The sequence below is a fragment of the Podarcis tiliguerta genome, assembly GCF_965153285.1.
Source record: "Podarcis tiliguerta genome assembly, chromosome: 6".
NCBI classification, from domain to species: Eukaryota; Metazoa; Chordata; class Lepidosauria; order Squamata; family Lacertidae; genus Podarcis; species Podarcis tiliguerta.
Genome location: NC_139539.1, coordinates 94,849,023 through 94,866,264, shown reverse-complemented (window position 1 = coordinate 94,866,264; position 17,242 = coordinate 94,849,023). Strand labels below are relative to the sequence as shown.

Genomic DNA, 17,242 nt, shown 5'->3' with positions numbered 1-17,242 from the left:
ACAGTGGTACCTCGGGTTGCAAACACCTCGGGTTACAAACACTTTGGGTTACACTCAGCTAACCTGGAAGTAGTACCTCGGGTTAAGAACGGACCTCCGGAACGAATTAAGTTCGTAACCAGAGGTACCACTACTACTTTTAGTTTTGGATATATTGAAGGAAATGTCATAAATTGTTTCAGAATGCCTCATGGGAAGCAATTCATAAATGAGATAAATAGCAACTGCATTCAGCATTTTGTAAACTAAGGCTAGAAGACAAAGCTTACTTGGTTGTGATTACATGTGCCTAGATCAGTGGTTTTCAACCAGTGTGTCATGGCACACTGTGGTGCCTTGAATTATGGGTCAGGGGTGCTGCAGGCAACACTGGCCTCTGTCCCTCTTTCCTTCCATCCCTCCCTCCTCTGATGCCCTCTCAAGTCTCTGCCTCCTAAAGGTTTTCACAGCTGTTTGTTGCAGCAGCGCTGACTACAAGCTCTCCAGGTGAATGGTGCCACTGGTGCTGGCCAGGGGGTGCTGGTTGCCAGGAGCTGAGGCAGCCTTGGAATAAGCAAGCAAGTGGGCAAGGGAACCCAGCCAGCCAGTCCACCCCAGCCCTTGCTGTTGAGAATGGACAAACCAGTGGGAGTCTGGGCAGGCAGGCACTGCGCTCGCCTTTCTGGTGCTTGCTGTGTGCAAGGCCTGCCTGGAAGCTGAGTGCCTAGCGCTGATAGGGAGCCTTTCCACCATGCAGGCTCTGCAGCACCCACTGCTGCTTCCCAAGCTAAGGTGCTGGCCTCATGTTCACCTTGGGCCACTAAGGCTGGGGGCATCCTTTTCCCAGGCCCCTGTGGGGCAGTGTGAGGAGGCACCTCTCTTTGGGGCAGGGTGGTGCAGCTCAGAGACCAGGACCAGCAGCAGCAACTGCCTGGATGACTCTCAAGGAGAGGAGAGAAGAAAGGAGGCTGCGGGAACACCCCACAAGAGAGGGTGTTCGAAAAAGGGTGAGAGGCTGCCAGCTCTGCAGACAAGGGGTGACATAACTGGGCTCCTGAACCCCACAGGGTGCCGCAGAAATAATGTAGTTGGTCAAGGAAGCCGTGAACTCAGAAAGGTTGAAAACCTCTGGCCTAGATTATAAAGTAGCATTTGTAATATCTGAAATAATAAGTCTTCTGACAGAAAATTTATAAGATGGGTTTAAAACAAACCATCCTGATAAATGCTCGAAAGGTCAGGAGCAGGATGCATTTGCAAGTTTTGTCTAATCAATTTTGAACAGTATGTGCCACAGTCCAGATAAATATGTATATTAAAAACATTGCTTCAATCCTGCATGTATTAAAGTTAATGGGGTTTTAGTTGCATGACTGTCACCAGGATTGCGGCCAATGTACACATTGCTAAAAAAGCAAGCTGTCACTTATGTTTATTAACAAAGTGCTTAATTTGCAATGGGAGCTGCTTCAGTGACAGCTTCCAAAAAGCCTCTAAAAACACATGGTTTTAATCTGCACATCTATTCCAGATTTATGGAGATGGAATTCTTGTTTAAGGTGAGATTTCTAAACCGTTTGTAGATCAGGAGCGTAATAGGTAATGGCCTCTGTTTATTACAAGGTGTCCTGAACTGTGGTCTGCGCACTTTCCATAGATTGCATACCTATTTCCATGGGGTGTGCTTTCAAGATAACGTTTTCTTACCTGTGCCACATTTGTGTGGTTTCTGCCTCTCCTATTCCCCTGTTTCAGCATTGCTTTGTCATGATGTCCAATAAGTCTTTTAAAAAACCCACCTACATTAATATTTAAGATAATTGGAGTGGTTTTTGAGTTTGAACTTGTAATCATCCATATTTATCATACATGGTGCCAATGTTATTTTTCTCTTGCATTCCCCACCCCTGGACAGTGTGTCAAGCTATTTCCACCACTCAAGAAAGCAATCATAGTGAAAGAGAAAGTTCTCACGAAAGCGAGACTGATTCTGGTGCTCAGCCTCGTCCTGCTATTTCTTCTGGCTATTCAAAACAGTTTCAGAAATCATTGCCACCAAGGTTTCAGAGACAACAGGTAAAAGGATAGCACTTTGAGATTAATACATATAGTTATTAAATTGTGGGAGATGAAGTTATGGGTTGGATTGGTGTTTTCCCCTTGCTTTTATTATGTATTTATTTATTTTGCATTTCTGCACTGTGAACTGCTGTGAGATCTTCAAATGAAGGATGGTATACAAAATTAATTAATTAATAGTATAAATTTGCATTCTCAGGGTGAATAATCATAAAACTTGGGGGGGGGGGGGGAATTGTGATTTGTGGTTAAGGGGAGACACCAGACAAGTAACTAAACTTTACTGTAAGGTGTGGGTAACATGCAGTAGTTGGCAAGTAATAACTTCCCGTATTCATAAGTGCTTTGTAACCTTTGCTGTTATTCAATGATCTGTCAGCCATAGCTTGCCATCTGTCATATTTAAGATTTGCAAATGTTACCATGCTGGAACTAAGCATTCAAATTACTGTGCCAGATGATTCATTTGTCTGTCCACTATGTTCCTCAGTGCTAAGATAGTCTTGTCTTCCCCATCCAAGTTTTTCCAATAATGGTCCTCCTTGTTTCCTTCTTTTTGTCCTCAGCGACCTAATACAGTCATAACACTCCCAAATGCTAATTCCTCCTGTCCTTATTATTAACCATGGCTAAGGTTTATGTCTATTGTCTTGGCCATATCTAGCAAACATTAACCTCATAATCAGAGCTTGAAACTTAAGAGCATTATGTGTGTACCATTGAATTATTGGGTTCAATTGGAATTGGAGCATAGCCAAAAAAGCTCTGAAATCAGGTGCCTAAAACATTTTTAGGGGGGAAACTTGTTTAAAAGCAATTTGCTATAGCTTATCAAAAATTTCATATTTTCTCTTGCTTTATAGGAGCAGATGAAACAGCAGCAGTGGCAGCAGCAGCAGCAGCAAGGGGTCCTACCACAGCCTACACCTTCTCAGCCTTCTGCTGGCCCTGTTCCCCCACCACCACATAGACCGCTCTATCAGCCCATGCAGCCACATCCCCCACATTTGGCTTCTATGGGCTTTGATCCACGGTGGCTCATGATGCAATCTTACGTGGATCCACGAATGATGTCAGGAAGGCCTGCTATGGATATGCCACCCATGCATCCAGGTACAAATCTCACCTATACTAAAGGTGTTTAGTTGGCTCTCAATTTGTTGCTCGACACAATTCAGAGTGCTTATTTTAGAGTTCTAAAGCCCTAAATGGTTTGGGACAAAGGTCCCTAATAGTTTGCCTACTCTAATGTGAATCATTATGGCAATTGAGATCCTCCTTTGGTTGGCTCATTTTAGACTGATGGCTACTGAAAAAGTTGCTTCTGTATTTTCTGTATTTTTTCTGTATTTTCTTCCCACAGAACATATTCAGAAGTCAGGATGTGCCATGGTGAAGAGGGGAGGGATCTTAAGATGCTTTCAAAATGTGCTGCTATATTTTTTAATGGGCAAGCAGGAAGGTTCTAGCCTTTGTAGAGTTTTGTGCTAGGCACAGATTCTAAGTACTGTAATGTTGTATGCTTGTGAGTCTGTCACAGTACTTCATGAAGAAAACTTTACAAGCCTTAGAAAAGTCACTCCACAACAAAATTTCTTTGTGAGAGGAAAATTTTTATTAACAGCTTCTAAATTTGAAAAATTCCATTTGTAAGATCATCTTGATGTGTAGGGTTCTGACACAACGGAACACTGTGACGAGTGCCAGAGTGCACGGAAATGCCATTTACCTTCCCATAGCAGCGGTATGCTTTCAAACTGCTAGGTTGGCAGAAGCTGGGACAGAGCAATGGGAGCTCACCTCGTCACATAGATTTGAACCGCTGACCTTTCAGTTACTTTTTTGAGCTGTATGGTTTAACTTCTTAATTTCAATATCTCCATTATAGGAATAATACCTCCTAAGCCACTTCTAAGAAGGGACCAGATGGAAGGGGCAGGAACTGCTGCGGACTCTTTTGATCATGTTACTCGATCAGCAAGGGAGCATGCTATTCCTCTGCCAGAACCGCGCATGGTGTGGGGGTCAGAACCATATCCTCATGCAGAGCCTCAGCAGACTAGCAATCCCCCCAAAATCCTGGAAGACACTGAAGATCTAAGGTAAGCTTTGGGATTCTCTCACTGTATTCTGTTTATCTTTTTCTGCATTATCCGATTGCATCTTGTGCATTTCACATACCATAAAACAGGCCTAGGGAATATCTGGCTCATGGGCCAAGTTAGATCCATCTAGGGTTCTAATTTGGCCCACAAGATTGTTTCCCTAACCACTTCCTGTTGCCTAATACCAGACATATGTGATGCCAGTTGATATATAGGTAAGGATGCAGCTACAAAGGAACAATTATGAGCTTAAAATGGGCTCCCACTTGTTCTTTTACAAGGATAGCTCACTGTTAAGGAATCTCACTGGGATATGTTGCACTAGGGAGTTCTTGATGGGTGCACCTGAGGGGTCAAGCTGAAAGCAAGACCTTTGAATGTGTGCTTTCAGCTGTTTGGTGTTCACAGTGCAAAGGGACTCACTTTCAGTGGGGCCTTTTGAAGTTGTTACCTGATGTCTGCTGTCAAAGTGGCTTTTGGGGGAGGTTGGGATCTGGCCTGCAGACAAAGCTTGTGATAGTCCAAGCGCGTTGAGCGTAAAATCCAATAACCAATTGCAAGGGGCAATGCTGTTGTTTGCAAATAACAAATGCCTTGCTTCAAGTTGTAAGACTATATTAGGGACACATTTTGGGGCACAAAAGATATTTCTCAAATTGGTAGTTTGTATTCTCTCTCTAGGGACCAGCAGAATGATTCTTCCTAATTGGCTGCTTCAGGGGTTTGTTAGTGCAATTTGGGGGTGGGGGTGGGCACGGACACTATTGGCATGGCCAATTGTCAGGGCAGGGGTGATGAGAGTTGTAATCCAGCAACATCTGGAGGCCAAAGGCTAGCTACCCCTGTTTTAGCCTCGTCCCCTACCACAAGTTCATTGGCTAAAATGCTCTCCAGAAATGATTTTCTGTCTTTTGTGAACATTGTATGGGCTAATCCTACAGCAGTTGTCCTGCATTCTTTTTATCATGTTTAATATATAGAGACTTTGATAGGAATTCAACTTAAATTGTGGCTTCCTTCTTTTAGGCCTGAGGCACTTCTGGATCAAGAACACATAGCTGTTCAAGAGGTTTACGCAGCAGAACAGATTCATTTGGACTCTCAGACAAAGGTGGACTTCTTCAAAGAACCCAGTGAAATGAGTGTACAGAAGACTTCAGTCAGGTCTTTAGAAGATGCTCAGCCTCACCAAACTGACACACCTGCTCCTGCACAGAGTTTTGATGTAAATGCAGAAAATGTCTCCCTAATCTCCAAGGAAGAAGAAATGCTTGTAGAAGAGAGCAATACTTCCCAGAAGAGCACTTCTCATGGGTCAAGCCATTCTCTGAAATCTGAAGACCAAGCAAATGATACACAATCAAATGTTTCCAAAGTCAGCAGCAGACACATTGAGCCAAAAGAACCAATTCTTGAAAGAATAGATAGTAAACTGAAAAAAGAAGTGTTTGTAACTAATAGGCTGTCTGAAGGACCAAAGCCTGAAAAACCCTTTAAGCCTAAATCTGAAACTAGGTGGGGTCCACGACCAGGTTATGGGAGAAGAGAGGAAGGTAGTGATAGGCCAGTGAGAAGGTCTGGTCCTATTAAAAAGCCTATCCTTCGAGATATGAAAGAAGAGCGTGAGCAAAGAGAAGAGCGTGAACAAAAGAAGGAAAGAGAAGGAGAAAAACTGACAAATGAGAGAGCTAGCAAGATTGAGAAAAAGGAACAGTCTCAGGTTCCACCTCCCAGGCTAGAACCAGAGAAGACCACCACTGGTGGTAAAAAGGCATTGCAAAGCACACCACAAGCTTCAGAGTGCGCAGATGCTCCTGTGCAGTCCACAGTTACACCTGCTGTGCAGCAGCCTCTCATTGTCCAGCAGCCTGGAATTGTACCACCAGTGTCTCAGCAGCCACCTGCAGTACAGACAACTCCACCCGTAGCTCCACAGCTGCCTAGTCCACAAATTACTGTTGAGCTTCCATCCCTTACTATCCAGCAGCTACCAGTTCAGCAGCCTGTCAGCACAACAAAGGAAGAAAAGCAGCCAGAGAAAGTAATCAACAAAGAACGAACTGTAGAGAGACCTCGTATGGAAACTAGACCTGTGAAAAGAGAACCTGGTTTGCCTCCCAGAACATACTGGAAAGAAGCTAGGGATAGGGACTGGTTTCCAGACCAAGGATACAGAGGCAGAGGACGTGGAGAATATTATTCCAGAGGACGAAGCTACAGAGGTTCTTATGGAGGCAGGGGTCGAGGTGGGAGAGGCCACAATAGAGACTATCCACATTACAGAGACACTAAGCCTCGTGTGGAGCACGTGCCTTCTGGTCCTCTTAGGCAGAGAGAAGAGAGTGAAACCCGTAGTGAGAGCTCTGATTTTGAAGTAGTTCCAAAACGGCGAAGACAGAGAGGCTCAGAAACTGACTCTGACAGTGAAGTGCATGAAAGTGCAAGTGACACCCTTCTTTCAGACAAGGACAGCTTAAGCAAAGGCAGACACCCAAAGAGAGAAGAAAAGACAGATGTCAAAAAGCCTGCAAAAGCCATATTGTCTTATAAACCTGAACATAATATCCGAGGGGACAATAGGGTTTTAGACAAAACTTACGGGAGGGAAGATGAGAATAAACCCAAGCCAGGATTTCTTCCTAAAGGAGAACCTTCTAGACGTGGCAGGGGGGGCATGTTCAGGCGTGGGGGTAGAGATCCGGTTGGCCGTCCACCTCGGCCGTCTACTCTTAGGAAACCAGGATACAGAGAGAATCAGTGGAACCCGAGGCAGATGGAACCCCCCAAACTTGAAGATGGGGAGCCCCCACAAAGGCATGACCATTATGGTTCTATATCACTGGATAAAAGGCCACCTGCGAAGTTTGAGAGAAAATTTGATCCTACTCGGGAAAGGCCTCGTAGGCAAAGACCTGCACGACCTCCCAGGCAAGATAAGCCACCACGCTTTAGGCGTCTAAAAGAGAGAGAGGCAGCATCAAAAATAAGTGAAGCCACAACCAGCTCATCATCAAGTGCTGCAATGAGTAGCGCAGTTAATGAACAGCCAAGCACTACTTTGGAGGTGTCAGGAAGTAAGACACCAGACTTGTCCAATCAGAACTCCTCAGACCAAGCAAATGAAGAGTGGGAAACTGCTTCAGAAAGTAGTGATTTCAATGAGAGGCGTGAGAGGGATGAAAAAAAAATAGCAGATGTTACAGCACAGGCAGCTGTTAAGACTGGGGAAAGCACGCTAGCCCCAAAAAGGGAAATAGCCAAGAGAAGTTTTTCCAGTCAGCGGCCTGGGATTGATCGGCAAAATCGTCGCGGAAATTGTGGACCACCCAAATCTGGACGGAACTTCTCAGGGCCAAGAAATGAAAGGAGAAGCGGCCCTCCAACAAGAACTGGGAAAAGGGGGTAAGTATGTTTGCCACTGGAAGATTGATGCAGAAATTTCATTCAATTACTGAGTTCACTGGGAACTTAAAAATAGATTCACTTAACCAAATTGGTTTAAAGAGCTATGACCATTCAATGGGTTTGAGTTAACTAGCTTTGATAAGTGGTATCTAATGATTGCAAAATAAATGGAAAATTGAGGTGATAATTATGGATAGAGACAGAAAGCTGTGAAGAACAAACCACCACCCACAGTGATGCTTGCCCCAAATTATTCTTGTCTCCGGCACCTGTAACCCCAACTGCTTTTTACCTTTTTAAAGTTTATTTCCTCATATACAAGTTGTGGAATTGAGTCACTTACTCTTTTGTGTTAAAGTCTGGTGAAGAAGTATAATTTTCTGCACCAGTTCCAGAAGTTTTCCCAAACCTCTTACCTCCAGTAGGTGTTTCAAGCATCTACAAATTTGCCTTTAGAAGTTGTTGGTAGAAGTGTTTCATCAGATACATTTTCCTATGCTGTATCTGAATCAAAACATGACTAGAGATCCCTTTCTTGCCATTAAAATAGGCTATACTCAAAACAAATGTGTAAGTCTGTAAGGACAAAGATACCTGTCTTATGTAGAGTCAGACCGTTGGTCTGTCTAACCTAAACAGACAGACAGCTGCTCCAAGGCTTTTAGGCAGGACTCCTTCACAGCTGTATCTACTAGGACATGTCAGGGCATGCAAGTCATGTATTCTACCACCAGGTTTGTGCCCCCCCTCCGGTAAAATCCCCACTTTTGGTATTTTCAGGGAAATATCAATAGCACTCCTGTAGTTAAGTTCTACCTCTAAATTATTGTTGAACAATTTCACCCACTTAGTTTTGAACTAGACCAAATGCAACTCCCATTAGTTTTTCTTCTACAACTTGGTTATAGGCTCTTTGCCGTCTTTCTGTTTCCTTTGTCATTTCTCAGTATCTTATCTGAATTCATTGTGATGCACAGAATGGAGCATGTTAGCTTCAACTAAAGTCTTATTAAAGTTCTATGTAGCTCTGTCTCTCCCTTCTCCTCCACCTTTTGCTGTACAATGCTATCTCATGTTGTGTTTATGATACAGACCATTTGAAGAACAAGCTGCAGTTGTGATTAGTGCTGAAACAGTTGGGAGCAGTTTACATCCAGAAGAAAGTGGGAACAGCGCTGCTGCGCTGAAAGGTTCCAAAGATCCCAACATCAAGAAGCGAGAAGAGCCCAAAGCTGGTCCAAAGAAGCCGAAAGAGAAAGTGGATGCAATTTCTCAATTTGACCTTAACAACTATGCAAGTATGTCCTGGAAGCTCCTCTTCAGAATCTTAAATGTATTACAGGCACACACACATATTTACGTGGGGGGTATGTTCCGAGGCAGGGGGACGCAGGTGGCGCTGTGGGTAAAAGCCTCAGCACCTAGGGCTTGCCGATCGAAAGGTTGGCGGTTCGAATCCCTGCGGCGGGGTGCGCTCCCGTTGTTCGGTCCCAGCGCCTACCAACCTAGCAGTTCGAAAGCACTCCCGGGTGCAAGTAGATAAATAGGGACCGCTTACTAGCGGGAAGGTAAACGGCGTTTCCGTGTGCGGCTCTGGCTCGCCAGAGCAGCGATGTCACGCTGGCCATGTGACCTGGAAGTGTCTCCGGACAGCGCTGGCCCCCGGCCTCTTGAGTGAGATGGGCGCACAACCCTAGAGTCTGTCAAGACTGGCCCGTACGGGCAGGGGTACCTTTACCTTTATGTTCCGAGGCACTGCACACATCACTGAAATTGTGTATATTTGAAACACCATTGGAAAAAGCCTGCAAACCCCCCATTCCGCCATGCCCTACTCTGCCTCTTGTGTGACTTTTTGGATGACTTCCGGGTTCGGCATGTGCACACATACTGAACGTGCATAAATGGGTCTGCAGTATAATAGTATTTTATTTTGGGTTTTTTCTGCCATTTGAACCAACCCCACAGATGATGGCAGATAATTAATCTGAATTGGGGTTAATTATAACTAAATTTCGGACCTTCATTACAGGTGTTGTGATTATTGATGACCATCCTGAAGTGACAGTAGTTGAAGATTCCCAGTCCAATTTGAACAATGATGGTTTTACTGAAGTGGTATCAAAAAAGCAACAAAAACGCCTGCAAGATGAGGAACGCAGGAAGAAGGAAGAGCAAACTGTGCAGGTTTAGTATCATCTCTCTCTGTCCCAGGCATCTTTTTTGTACACATTATTTAATATGTGCATATGCAGTGCATTCCTGCCCTCCATTGTGAGCTCACACTTGCATGAATACCTCAGTAGCAAGATTTCTCTAAAAGCATTGTTCACTTGAGCTGGTTACTCCATGGTGTCAGCCTGTCAGGCTACCCACAAGCTCCAGTTCTCACAGAAGGATGCTGAGTTGCTCAGTTTTGTATGATGCAGTTTTTTTTTTTAAATGTAGTGAATTTCTTATTTATTTGACAGGAACCCTGATTTATTTATTTATTTATTTATTTGCTGGCTTGCTGGCCCTTTGGTGGAGACTGAAACAGAATAAATAAACTTTCTTCAAAAATGTCAAAACCTGTGGTGGAATTTGTAAACCTAACCTTTCATGGCAAAGATATTTCAGTCTCTATTCTTACTTACCCATATTCATTGGTCTTATTTGGGAAGTCGCTTAAATTCCAGTTAGCTCTAACAGTGCTTTCTGATAGTCATTGAAGGTCTGGCGTTCCAGCTTCGAGCAACGCATGCTTCTTGCAGTTCATGGCAGATTTCTCAATACATGGCAGATTTCTCTAAGATCAAATCCTTTGCTTGAGCAGCTGAGTGTTCTCTGGACTGAGGGCTTCTCCACACTTCCTCTTATCCTGCTGCTTTCCCATGTAGAAAACCTCAAACAGTCCTTTGGCACTAAAATGGAACACACGACAATTTGGCCTTTCTCTGATTTAGCACTAAAAACTGGGTTTTCCCTGGGAAAGGAACAGGGCAAAAAGATATTTCTAAATATATTTGGCAAGGGGAAAAACTGAACATAAAATATAAAATATTGATAGATTCAAAAGAGAGAGGAGGTTGTTCCCTGCCGGATATGAGACTATACTGTGAAACATCTTACCTTTGTTGGTTGAAGGAATGGATGACATTAGAGAATTCGTGTATTCTAGACTTAGAAGGTCATGGTAGTATTTTTGTTGGCACGCTTATTTATGATATGAAAAGTGAAAGTACATAAAGGATTTACAAATCATATAATTAGCAAAAATATGTGTAGAGTATGGGATAAATGCAAAAATCTATTAGAGGTTAAAACACCACTTTGCCTCTCACCGTTGGAAGCTATAGCGGTAAAGAAAAAATATGGTAGAAGGGTGGACAACTTATAGAAATTTATTAAAATGATGGAGGAGATTATCAATTAAAAGAATTTAAGAAATTATCAGGAAAATTAACAGCATGGATACAATATCATTATTTGAATGATGTATTTAAGAAAGATAGGATACGAGGGTTTGGGGGACAAATATTACAACTGGAGAGTGACCTGGTGGAATGGAATGTAAAAGTCCTGTCTAAAATGTATAAGATATTATTGGAATGGGAGACAAAGGATGAGCAAGTAAAATCCTTAATGATAAATTGGGGAATAGATATTGGTCACAACATATATATATATATATATATATGGAGCAAGGGAACAATTGTGGAATATGGATATAAAATTTACAGCATGTTATGTCTAAGAGAAAATTGTATGAAAATGATACATTGATGGTACCTAACACCGAGTAAACTGGCAAAAATGTATAAATCTCAATCAAATAAGTGCTGAAAATGTAAAGCAAAAGAAGGTTCTTTTTATCATATGTGGTGGTTTTGTAGTAAGGTTAAAGCTTACAGGGAAATGATATATAATGAATTGAAAAAGATGTTTTAAATCGGGGTGTCGGCAACCTAAGGCCCATGGGCTGGAAGCGGCCCACGGAGGCTGTTTAACTGGCTCATGAGCTGCCTCCCAAACCGAACCGAGCCGCCCGCTCAGCGAGTCCCCACGCATTGCACTAAACCGGCACAGCACAGCATGGGGACTCTCTTCCGTGGCTCCGGAATTCGCTTCTGCACATGCCGAGACGCTGGAAATTGCTTCTGTGCGTGTCCGCAGCGCTGGAAATTGCTTCTGCGCAGGTGCGATTTTTGGCATCTGGGCATGCACAGAAGGGATTTCCGGCGTCGCACTGCGCTGATAAGCCTTGCTGACCCCTGTTTTAAATAATGTTTGTAAAAAAACCAGAAGCTTGCTTTTTGGGAATTATAGGGGCAGAAATACCCAAACTATATTGAAATTTATTCATGTATGCGACTACAGCGGCAAGAATGTTACTTGCCCAAAAATGGAAAGAAGTCCCAGCAAAAGAAGTATGGATACAAAAACTTACCGGAAAAACATGAAAATGGAAATAGTTTGTTGAATATTTACAAACTGTAAACAGATAAGAACATTGGCAGAATTATTGTAATAACCTGCAGTTTTATAAGAGTATATATTTAAGGGAGGTGAATAAATGAACAAATTAGATATGCAGAAAATATAAAAAATAAATTTAAAGAACTACATAAAGAGGAAGAAGGAAGTCAAGTTTTGATATGTTAAAATGGCTGTAAAATTATTGAAATGTACAAAATTGAAAATCAGAAATAATATATATATATGTGTGTGTGTGTGTGTATATATATATGTATATATATATATATATATATATATATATATATATATATATATATATAAAGGAAAGGAACAGGACAAGGGGAAAACCACTCAGATCTGTGCTTTCTAAGCAAGGGACGAGTGGAAGTGTGGACGAACCCTGACTGACCACCAGAGTGCCTCAGGAGTTCACAGTCAGGATATTATGAGAATTGGCACTGAAAATAAGGAATCAGTTTTGCAACTAGTAGTGGCTAATTGATGTAATGTCATCCATGAGTTCATCCAATCTTTAATTTAGAGTGCCTTAATGCTAGTGGATATCATATCAGTGGCAATAAGTTCCATAGGTTAAATTGTATATTGTTTGCAAAAAGTACTTTACCTTGAATGTGCTTCTTGTCAATTTCAGTGGATGGCCATTTTATATTGAGTGTAAATCAGTGTTCCTGCTTACTTTCTCCATATGTCTTGTGATTTAATAAACCTTTCATAAAACCTTCATTTTCCCTGTTGTAGCTTAAAAAAAGCCCAACTGATGTATATGGGAAAACAAAATATCTAACAGTTCTTTGGAGCAGAGTTTCCATTTCAGTTGTTCTGGGCAGGTCAAGTGCAGGCTCTCTTAACAATCTTACGTATTTTTAGGTCTGGACCAAAAAGAGTTCAAATGAAAAAGGAAGGTGTCCAAATTCCAAACTGCCACCCAGGTTTGCCAAAAAGCAACAGCAGGCGACAGCAGCAGCCGCAGCTGCCACTCAACAGGTTCAGGTTCAGGCTCAACCGCAACTCCCCCTGCAGTGTGTGTCTCAGATTCCAAGTCCCCAGACTTCAGTTCAGCTGCAACCACAGGCAACCTGTGCAGCAACCAGCAGCACTGAGTATACAGCAACAAGCAAAACTCTTCAGAACACACCATCTCATACTGCTGTGGGAACCGAATTATGGGATAATAAAGTGCCACCTACAACAGTCCTCAATGACATCTCAAAAAAATGTAAGCAAGCTATTTTTTTCCTCCTGGCAAGACATGCAAGAAAAAAAATGTGTGCTTGAAATCTTGGGTAACAGACAACCTTTCCTGGGCACCTCAGTTACTCTTGAATTGATGCTTTGGATCCTCCACGTAGATAAGCTGTCCTGTGAAGTGATTAATAATGATGGAGAGCTCCAAGGCTTATCCACATATACCCGTTCTCAGTTCCTCCTTTCTCTGACCTCACTGTTCTTATGTATGGGTAGGACTACCCAACGTTTGCGAAAACATTTACTGCCTGCCATTTGCCTTTTATGTGGACACTTTTTAAAAGGGAATTGTTGAGAATTATTTACTGCTTTGACATATCTTTGTTCATTTGCATTGCAGGGGGTTGGACTAGATTACCCTCAGAGTCCTTTGCAACTCCACAATTCTATGAGCTTTTTTTTAACCTAGGCTAATGCCAGTAGATATTTTTAGGCATTTCAGCTTTAACCAAAAATGAAAAACTTATTTGATCTCCCCCAAAATGCCATCCACCTGAACTTTTGATTTATTTTCATTGGCCTCTACTACTTGAGCGGAGGGTGTAGATAATATAGAAATCAATCTAGAAGCAATAGAATTGCTGAACTCCTAGCATACACTTTACTAATGTGTTCTTTGTGAGCAGATAACTGGGATACTTTGTCCTGGATGTTCTCTTACCATTCCATGCAACATGTTAAAATATTTTGAATTCTTAGCAAGCAGCATGCTGCCTTGCACTCATTTTATGTAAGGGGGGGAATCATAATTAGTTTGCAATTAGCACTTTTACTATCAAATTTTGTTCTAATTCCACCTTGTTCTCTGGACTTTTAGTGGGACCCATTAGCCCTCCCCAGCCTCCTTCAGTCAGTGCATGGAACAAGCCTTTGACATCATTTGGATCAGCTCCATCTCCAGAGGTAATGAACAGACATGTTCTCATCTATTGTTAGCTGTGTTCTAATTTGTCAGTGGCTAGAAGTGAAAAGGAGCAAAGCATATTATCCATTTTGTCAAATGGGTAACTAGTTTTCACAGGTAAAACAGCCATTACTCGTTAGTAGGTAGCTAGCTTACATGTGTTACATCTTCAAACCAATATCTGGTAGCTTAAATAAAACCTGATTGATATGAAATATAATCTTTAATGGTTATAATATAAATTTGCTGATAACATTAGAGCTATGGTGAATTACTTAATTGAATGTTGCAGAACCAAAGTGTGCCTGTGTTAAACTAAACTTTCTGGGATCCTTACTAGGGAACAACAGTTGGGCAAGAAAGTGGAATTGATTTGGGAATAGAAACTATTCAGTTTGGTGCTCCAGCGTCTAGTGGGAGTGACAGTGAAGTTGGCCCAGTTTCAGAGAAGACCTCAGAGAAGCTTCTTGAACCAAAGGAGCAAAGGCAAAAGCAGCCCCGGGCAGGACCTATAAAAGCACAGAAGGTAAGTGAAACTCTCCAACTTTCATGAACTACAGAAGCATTTTAGAAGCTGCATTTTTGTGCCCATGTGTTCCAGCAAGAGGAAATCTAATCAAACTTCTATGCTTATGTATCCTGGTTAAAATATTTCTGATTATTTGGGGCGGGGGGGAGAATTGAATATTTGTGTGGGGTGCTCACAAAATCAACTGCCACATGTTAAAAACTGCTGTGATTGCTTGTTGATATAACTGAAACAAATTAACTCACTCCAAAGTCTATACATTTATCTAGGAAAATCAAAAATACAACTTAAGACACTGGAGCATCAAGAATACCTAAATAAGGAAATAATAGAAGAAGAAAAATAGACAATAATTAAAAATTTATAAGGCACCAGAAATTGCGGCATTTCCGGGATAATAAAAATTGAAACACACTTTCTTACATTGTTTATTGGAATAATGAATTGCAATCCAGTACTTCACTCCTGGAAAAAATGAATTATAACAATTCCCCAAACTAGCAAAAACGTAGGATATGTGGATTCCTGTAGATCCCAGTGCAAATCTGACCTAACAGAGGTACAGATACATAGCTCCACCTACCATGTGGCAGTGGCGGTGGCAAAGAGAGCATGTCATCACTGACTGCCCAGCAGAGCTTTATACAATAGTAAATTGACTGGTCCAGACCGGTATTGTTTCATTAACCATTCAATAGCTTACTGTAAGAGATTTGTGAATCCCTTTTTGGGCGAAATCACTCGGATCTATGTCAGACTTTATACCAGAGCACCATCATGTTACAGCCTGTGGGATAAGTTTCTGTTGTTGTAGCCTGAGGACATGGACAGGACACAGTAGTGAGGTTGACTGTGTGCCCTCTTGATCTCTGCCCATGACTGGTAAAATCTAGTAGCAGGGATTGACCAGACTGGGGGAGTGGTCAAAGCCTTCCTACAAAGGGAATTATGTGAAGCATCTTGAAAGAGGCAGTGGTGCATCCCTTTTTAAACTTCCTGGATGGTTTTAGAAACTACCACCCAGTCTCTTTAATATTCCATTCATGGCAAGGTGACTTAAGAGAGCCACCTTGCCATGCTGACCAGCCAGCTGCAGTTTGACTAGAGGAAGCAGTTATATAGATCTAATTGTGTCTGGTTTCAGGCCCAGTTGTAGTTGTAACTAAAGTTTATACTTTAGTTTTAACTGTATTTTCTCATGTTTGTGTTTGCCGCCCATTGCTGCCTTGGGAGGAAGCAATGCTATTTTTCTAGAAAAAGAGGTGCCGGAGCTCACCTTGTTCTCTTTTAACGGTAACGGTGCCCACCTGAGATGTGCTAGAACTGTGTTCTGGCAAGTTCTGGCTGAAAAAAAGCCGAGGGAGGAAGGATGGAATATAGGTTATATAATAACAAACATAATAAACGAAGAGGCAGTAATCTTTTAATACATTGCATAGCTTTCAGATTTGAGTCCAGTAGAAAACAAAGAGTACAAGCCTGGTCCCATTGGGAAAGAACGGTCATTAAAGAACAAGAAAGTAAAAGAGGCTCAGCAAGGGGACCCTGAGGGGCAAGAGAAATCAAGCCCGACTGCGGTCAGAAGTCCAGACCCGGTTACTTCTAAAGAAGGCAAAGCAGCTGCTGAACTTGGTACTGAAATAGGAACAATGATATCCGTGACTGCTTCAGAGTTTGGAGCAACCCAAAAGGTAAGAATCAAATGGAATGGCTACTTAAGTTAACTAATCAGTGCTGAATGGGTGGAACTTAGATATACCTGAGTGAAATATTTATAAATACAATAAATATTCATATATAGTGAATATTCATAAATGTGGAGAAGCTGGCTTCAGTAGAGCTCTTTCTATGGCCTTCATCCTAGAAGTTTGCAGTACCCATTTTTTAAAAATGGCTATGAGTAAGTGAAGGCATCCAAGCATTAAGTTCTTTGCTCAGATATTGCGCCATGCAGCTTTTATGGAGATTTGCTTTAGTAGAAAAGTAACAATAGCTACAAATCTCTGAAATAAGCTGTACCAGCTTAAAGCTTTGTTTCCTCATAATTCTCCTAGTTCCAGAATGAAGTAATAGGGTGGAAACATCAGCATAAGAACAGGGTTGTGTTTTCTGCATTGCTTTTGCTCAGTTTCCTTTGTTTTTTATTTGAAGACATTTCAAGAACTGTCCAAAATGTATGGTTTCAAAGGCTCATGGATTCTGGTACACACAAAAATGAAGCCAAACCATGGCTAAGCATAAATGATTGAACATGTGGGTACTTGGAGAAAAAAATGTGGCTGCTTTGCTCCTCCCATAGTCATGTTGCTGCCATGCTCCCCAAAGCTAAGCCATTGTTTCACCTAGCATTGCATCCAAACCTAATGACAGGGCCAAAGTTTCCCCACCTCTGCTCCATATGGGAGAAGTCCTCTTACTTTCTTCTCAGTTGATGCATATGGAAATATTCTTTCAGGCAATGTCTTGCCTTACAATAATCAAGTATTTGAGCATCAGTTAGTCATGTAGTTAACGTTT

General features: G+C 42.0%; 1 protein-coding gene across 40 annotated transcripts in view; it reads left to right on the top strand.

Annotated features, from left to right (window-relative positions):
• The window catches only part of PRRC2C (proline rich coiled-coil 2C), a 73,180-nt gene that overhangs the window by 25,035 nt on the left and 30,903 nt on the right, over window positions 1–17,242 (top strand). For 39 of the 40 annotated variants that reach the window (XM_083446449.1, XM_083446450.1, XM_083446446.1 and 36 more), the window contains exons 13-22: window positions 1,895–2,055; window positions 2,922–3,171; window positions 3,947–4,160; window positions 5,190–7,565; window positions 8,661–8,866; window positions 9,601–9,755; window positions 12,915–13,263; window positions 14,110–14,195; window positions 14,537–14,722; window positions 16,165–16,416. In XM_083446449.1, the coding sequence (XP_083302575.1) occupies window positions 1,895–2,055; window positions 2,922–3,171; window positions 3,947–4,160; window positions 5,190–7,565; window positions 8,661–8,866; window positions 9,601–9,755; window positions 12,915–13,263; window positions 14,110–14,195; window positions 14,537–14,722; window positions 16,165–16,416 (4,235 nt within the window). The remainder of the gene's footprint in view (window positions 1–1,894; window positions 2,056–2,921; window positions 3,172–3,946; window positions 4,161–5,189; window positions 7,566–8,660; window positions 8,867–9,600; window positions 9,756–12,914; window positions 13,264–14,109; window positions 14,196–14,536; window positions 14,723–16,164; window positions 16,417–17,242) is intronic. The other variant, XM_083446427.1, reaches the window with a different exon arrangement.